Genomic DNA, 7203 nt, shown 5'->3' with positions numbered 1-7203 from the left:
AGATAATGGGCTTTTTTTAATCTCTGCCCTCCGTTAGGAGAACTACATGTACAAAATTTTATAGGCTTATAATTCTGCATGCCATATATAAACATAAATAAAAACCTAGAGGTCAACATAAATAAAATAAAACTTTATTTTTTAAATAAAATTATGTTTTGGTTAAAGAAAAGATAGTGTGTCATTTTGTTAGTAGTACAGACAATTTTTTATCCAAAAGAATACATTGTGCTTTATTGTGTCATTTGTCTGAATACAGACTCAGTGGAATATCTAAATGATACCCTGCTCTGAACTCCAAGTTGAAAGTAAGTTTTTATTATACTTGAGGGAAACAATGGGTTCAGCTGCTTATTGCAAGGAGCAATTGTCAAGGGAGAGTTAAACTCAATTACTGTAACCATACTGAATAAAAAATACTGCCAAGAACAAAAATACGCCTGGGTAAAGACAGCCACTGAATAAAAAAATCGACATAAAGCGTATCAAATATTTATTTATCTGGGCAACAAAGGACTATGATACATTGATAGGCATGGAAACTACTGCCGGCACAACTCAATACAATACAACTATAACTGCTTCCAATATGGCCAGTGGAAATACAGGATACCAGGTGGTCCCAAATGTTTGAAGTTCTTTGGAGAAAAAAAAAAAAAAAAAAAAAAAAAAAAAAAAAGAAAAAAGAAAAAAGAAAAAAAGGAGAAAAAGAAAAACAAAAGAAAGGGAGAAAGGATTAAAAAAAAAAAGGGGAGGGGGAGGAAAGAAAAGCTAAATCTTGTTTTAAAAGACAATATTAATTTATTGCTCTGATGGTGCTTTCGGGAAAAGGACAGTGGATGAAAATAACTTCTTCTTTCATTTTCCACAACACATAAGGGTTGTAAAACCACTAACATGTTTAAAAACCTTGCCAGGGTCCAACATCACTTTATTTTATCTTCAATGAGAAACTAAATGTCATACTAATTATATATAAAAATTCATGGTTCTTTATTTGTTCAGCTGCTTCATTGTCGCCTTTAACATGCTACAACAGGGCTAAAAATGATGAATCCCAGAGAAAAAACCCCAAAAAACCTCTGATATCTAAATAAGTACCATGAACCACATGATGAACTAAGAGGGGAAGATTTAAAACCCACTAAACAAGAGGTAAACGAGATCACCAGATAAATAAAAAAAGGCTTAAAACAGACTCACCATATTTACAATTCCCATTAAATTACACATAAATAAATATATACATACATGAACACTGATTCCCTTATATAATAACCGTGAATCGTGTTGCAATAGAAAGTTCAAGTTGGTCGCTTTACCTTGGACAGGAAAAAGTTCTACAACTGAAGATATGACATGGAACTGCTTGTGTTTTGTGTTCAAGTTTATTCACAATACTGATAAAATGTCATCAGTCCTTTTTGCCTTTTGTTTGTTTGCTGTTGCTGCTGCTGTTGCACTTTTTTCACTTTTTTTTCGGTTTTAATATGGCTACAATCTTAACTGAAGTTTATGTAAGGGAAGGTGGTGATTCAGTCCGGTGAAGCTCATAGAATTTTTAAAGTATTAGTTATTTATTTCTTTTGGGGCTTTTTTAAAATTTTTTTTAATATATTTTTAGAAAAAAAAGTCCTTTTCTTTTTTTGTTTTGTTTTTGTTTTTTTTTTCCTCCTTTTGTTTTATTTTAAAAAAAGTTCACAAACTCAAGACAGAACTTTTTTTCTTTGCTGGCTCCATCCCCCTGTTCTGTTCTCTTGGGCTCCAAACTGGGGTATAACGATGGTGGCAGCGGGGAGGGGGGGGAAAGTCAAGAGGGAGCAAATGGAAATGTGGATGCTGGGAAGGGGTTTGGGGAGAGGGCAGAGCAGTCCTGCAGAGTCAGAGAACAGGATTGGCAGAAGGACGCTCATTCTGTTGCTGTAGCCTGGGGTGCTGGGTGCAGGGGAGAGGGAGGAGGGAGATGAATGGATCGATGGGCTATGAGGGGGAAGGGAGAGGAAGGGGGGGATCCTCACTTTCGGTGCTTCTCCTCTTTGTCGCCGCTTTTGGTGCTGTTGTCTGTGTGGCTGTTGGGATTGTTGCTGAGGTACATTTTGTCCATGGCCTTGAGCGCCTCGGTGAGATAGTTCTGCAGGGCGGTGACGGCAGCGCACACCGCCGGGCTCCCGAAGCCGTGCGAGATGAGGTTGAAGTGGGTCAGGCAGCTCTGGATGCCCGGCTCCAAAATGGGGTTGGGCCGCGAGTTCCCCAGGGGAGATCGGTCCTGAGCCAGCAGGTCGGTGAACTCTTTACAGATCTGTCTGTAGCACAAATGGAGCAGAGAGACAGAGGGAGGGAGGCAGGGAGGGAGGGGAAGAGAGAGGGAGAGAAATGAACCATCACTGGCGGCAGCAAAGCCTGTGCATGCTCCCTGCTAGATTACACAAGCCCCTGGATCAAGGGGGCTGCTGCCCCCAAGCATACATACGCTCTCTCACCTCTCCCTCTCCTCTCTATACATCCTTCCCCCTAATTCTCACACTTCCACAGCATGCACAAACCTCTTCCCTTCGCCTCGCTCACACACAGGTTTGCACGCACACGTCACGCCCTGGCCCCAACCAACACACAGACAAATAACAGGCACACAGATACGCACACCTCCCGCCTACCCCCATGGCAGCCCCCCCATGCCCTCCCTGCAGACACGCGTCCCTGCTGAGCTGGGTTTTGGGGCAGATGCCCAGTTTAAAGTTCCCCAGCAGGGCGAAAGGGAATAGATGGGGGGCGATATCTAAAGGGAGGTTCAGGGATTTATCCGTGTCTTGGAAGATCCTTTTTATTTGGAACTGGAGAGAGGTGCGGGCCTCCTCCTTCACAAGGCTAAAACATGCCTGTGTGTCGGGAAAAAAGAGCAAAGGCTGAGAGGGGAATCAAGGCTTTAAATTAGGGTATTCTGAAACATTTATGTATGTACATCTATATCTCCAAATCCAAGGGGACCTGCCCACAGAGGGGAAGGTTGACACTAACTAGGGTCTGGAAATTTCCTTCCAGGGAGGTGGGAAGAGAGGATACGAGGGCACGGTGCAGAAGTTAGGTTATATCATCCACTCACTGCACAAATGGTTGGGGAAATAACACACCTTATAGCCAGAGAGCTCAGAGGCGTGTTGAAACAGTTTGTATTCTAAAACTCCCCTTAATGTCTTCCAGCCATAAAGCGGTTCCCATCTTCTGCCTGTGCCCTCTGGCACTGTGCCCTTTGGTGACACCTCCATTGGTAATTAAGGGCTACTAAACAACCCTTTTAATTTCCAGCAAACATATCAAAACAATCATTTTCTTTTCACACACCACCTGGAAGTCTAGGCAGCCCCACCAATGATAAACTCCACTAGCATTTTAACTGTGTACAGATTGCCATTTAAAATATATTTTTAATATCCCTATATTCACTAAGTAACAGAGCTGCTTAGGCAGAAAGAACCATTGCCGATTTTAATGAACTGAAATCAGTTTAATGTGCCAGTTTTATTTTACTGTCAATGGGAAGCCTTCCCCTTCTACCTAAATTGATAAGCTAAGTGAAACGGCCTCGAAAATTATTTGCTCTGAAGAATACCGCTTTTTCTTTAACTAAACATACACCCACAATTTTCACGACTCACTTTCAAGGTAATCTGCACAAACTGACTTGATGGAAAGCAAACTGTTCTATGGAGTTCTCCTATAGCAGGAGGGCAAATACACCCCCTTGCAATTTGCAAAGCCATCAACCACTGGCTATGTATGTGGCAAATGCTCTCAAATAAAAGCCCCAAACCCGGGTTTGTCACCCTCCCCTCACTTTTGAGCAACGTGCCAGAAAGTTAAATGTCTTACTTTGTAGCTAGAAGCATGTTTTTTCTTGTGACTTGCTCGTTTGGATCGGAATGTTGTCGGTTGAGAAATTCAGCTACTGCTTTGGCAGGAAATTCTGTCTCACAAACGTACCCAAAATCTCTAGCGAGATGTACTGCTTCTCCTGAAAAGGGAGGCACGGGTGGGGATGGGAGGGAAACACACAGCTCATCAGTACACATTGCACAGAGGCAAAAATCCATTAGAAAGAAAAAAGAAAAAGCACTACATTCTATCAGGGCTTTTCTTCTAAAAGGCTTGGACTTCTTTCTTTGAAAAAGGTAGGGTAAGAAATGCTAATCCCATTTTATCTTGCAGGAGTTTGCTTCAATCGAGGGCAATGCAAATGTGTATTTTCACTACGATCGTTACAAGAGAAATCTCACATCAGAATTTTTTAAAGTTTGCATTGACTAACATACTTTTAGACAGGCAGGCTCCATCCACCTAGAACGTGTGCTTAGATTTACATATCTGTACCTGTACACTGTCATTTACCATATTTCATTCACAGCTATTTACTCTGGAAATGTTTGTGTGCCTCAGCCATGTCCCTATATTCTTTTGCAATGCATCAATGATTAATATTGATCATAATTACTCCTAGAGCTCTTCTAAATAAAATGCATTAAACAGCTAAGTGTTTAAAATTTAACTTGATCGCATATAATTATATGTTCACCCCCAAACGATTAACCATGAGAATTTTAGGGTCATTCCACCGAGTCTGTCTGTTTTGTTGATTTTCAAATCTTTGGTTTTAATTTCCTGAACCAGTTGGTTTTTACTGCAGGGCTTCCTGCCATTAGCTCTAGCTCCGGAAGAACGCATGCGCCAATTAGAGCTTCAAAGCCTCAGTCCAGTGAGCTTGTTTCCATAAAATGGAGCGGATCATAAACAATAACAGTACTCTAGAAACTGCCTCATCGCTACAGGACTCAAAGCCCCAGCAGTGTTTATACTATCATCCCCCCAAAATTAGCCACCATCGCTAAGTTATCTGGAGATCCAGGGCTGGTTTTGTTTTGGTTTGGGTTTTTTTGGTTGTTTTTTTTGTTTTGTTTTGGTTTGGTTTTTTTTTAAATCATTCTTTTTAAAGCCATTGTATGTGAAAGCCAAACAGAACAATAGATTACCATAAAACCTTCTCCATATTCATTAACATCACAAATAATGTTAAGCATCTACCAAATCTAGACTTTTTACAAGTTTTCCCCTAGTGATTTTTTACTACAGCACATCGATGCAATTTCAAAGCCTTTTCAAAAACGTGAAGACGCAGTAATTTTCACGCAGTATAAATATAGTGCGGCCACTAATCCTGATGTTTTAAAAAATGAATCCTGGCATTGCGCAGTGCTTCTTTCCCCGTCTCTTTGAACATGAAACGTTCCTCACAGAATACAAAGTGACAACAAAACAAAGCAACAAATTCCCTCCTCCACAACCAAACTTAAGCCAAACCTGCACACAGCCTGGGCCGAGCTTAAAAGCCCTTTGCAGACTGAATCAGTCTAAAATGCAGTCAAACCGTAAGTGAGGGGAAAGGAGGAGGATCTATTCGCTGGCCTTGAGCTTACTTTTTGCCAGTCAGTGTGACACATCAACTGCTCCAAAACTAAACTACCAACTAAACTAAACTGCCAAACCTTGAGCTTCCCACCTCCCGGTTCTGACAGCACAGGGTGTCCCAAGGCATTAAAGGTAAGTTGCACCTTTTCTGGCCAGAGCAAAGTAGAGGAGAACGATATAGCAAGGGAACACATGTTCTGAAAATGAGAACCAAAGGGAGTGGGGGGTGGTGGTGGGGTAACTTTGAGGCTTTCAGGACACCATTAATTCATGGCTGAGGTCAAGGATTCCCAAATTAATTCAGGAAGTAATGGTCACGCATTTCTCAAATGCAGATGTCAGAAAAGTTAAATGATTTACTGTTATGTGGCTGTGGGCTGGGAGGGAGAACAAACTTAAAGTAGCTGCAGTTTCTGACATTTAAAATTGCTTGGTTGTCCACCTGTGGCAGACGGATGGCAGTGAAGCATTAGAGGCTCTGCTCCCCGTAACTTCCAACTTGCCACTCAGGGGTCTCTTATGGGCTAAGCCCACAGCCCCTGTCCACAGGGATCCTTCCCATGCTGCTCCCAATGAGATCCGCTTAGTCTGGGGGGGGATTACTCACTTAAATGAGGGAGAAAGATGGGGCCCTGAAAATTACTAGCTTAGAGACTTAAAAGCAAATAAATGGTAGAATGTGATGCTGAGTCTGCAGGACTCGCACAAGCCTATTTCAGGTTAAAACCAAAAACAAAGGCACACAATTAACATGTTTCGGGGTTTTTTTATGAGGCAGAGAAAATAACGCCCTTCCAATTTTCAACAAGCAGCACTGACTTGGGGAAAAAAACACCAACCCAACACCACATCTTCTCCCATTAGGCAAAAGCAACAGGCACATTTTCCAAATGGGCCCTCCCGGCTCTTTTAGTCACTTACCCTCCACAAGCGACGTGAGCAAGGTAACGTTAGCAGCTTTACGCCTCCCGGCTGGCAGGTTTAATCCTATTTTGTCCAGTTTCTCCCTCAGAGATCTCCCTCCGTTTTTAGACTTCGCCCTGCTCCGCACAGAAAGGCACTGAGAAACGGGGCTGGCGGGGGGGACCCGCTCCCACTTTGGCTCCTGCCCACAGGTGACCCCGACACATCGCCTTCCCGCAGAGGGGAGTAAAAGTTTGGGGAGCCATGGTCATGGGGGGCTGAAGGACAAGCGTTGCTGAAAGCGGAGTCTCAGACATAGGGATGGGGCTTTGGATGGCTCCATGTCGAGGGAAGAAGGGCCCTCACTGAGGTCTGGATCAGCGCCCAGGCTGGCCAGGGCTGGAGCCTGGAGGCAGCTGCCTGAGCTCCCAAGGTGCCACAGACCCGGGGGCAGCTTCTCCCCACAGCCCACAGGCAGCGGCCCAGGCATTACGGGAGGAGACCCCCCGTTACCACCATGGCACATCACTGCCCTCACACTAATCCCTGCGTGGCTCATCCGCGGCTTTTCGACAGAGCCGGACCCAGCCGGGCCATGGAGGTGGGAGCCGATTTAATTAATCCTGAATGTTATTGCCTGCCTGGGCGCTGCCTAATTGCCTGGGCCAGGCCGCAGGCCCAGCGTGGCGGGCAGCAGAGTGGGTGCCCACCGGTAACCTCCCGGCTCCCTGGGGGGTGCGGGGTGTATGTGGGAGGGTGTTCATCACCGTGACGGGACAGCGTGGGGGGACACACAGGCGCCAGACCCCCAAAGCGGGGCAGGGGGGCCACGCAAGGCTGCGC

At 44.2% G+C, this 7203-nt stretch overlaps 1 protein-coding gene across 1 annotated transcript; it reads right to left on the bottom strand.

Annotated features, from left to right (window-relative positions):
• Positions 1-301: 301 nt before the first annotated feature.
• TFAP2A (transcription factor AP-2 alpha) lies at positions 302-6625 on the bottom strand (the record flags this gene model as incomplete). The annotated part of the gene is made up of 3 exons (XM_026841372.1): positions 302-2303; positions 3868-4009; positions 6379-6625. Coding segments are annotated over 3 exons (678 nt in total), but the record flags the coding sequence as incomplete, so codon positions are not given.
• Positions 6626-7203: the final 578 nt, after the last annotated feature.

Source organism: Athene cunicularia, assembly GCF_003259725.1.
Source record: "Athene cunicularia isolate RWA chromosome 2 unlocalized genomic scaffold, athCun1 chr2_part1, whole genome shotgun sequence".
In the NCBI taxonomy this organism is placed as follows: domain Eukaryota; kingdom Metazoa; phylum Chordata; class Aves; order Strigiformes; family Strigidae; genus Athene; species Athene cunicularia.
This window is presented reverse-complemented; position numbering and strand designations above follow the sequence as displayed.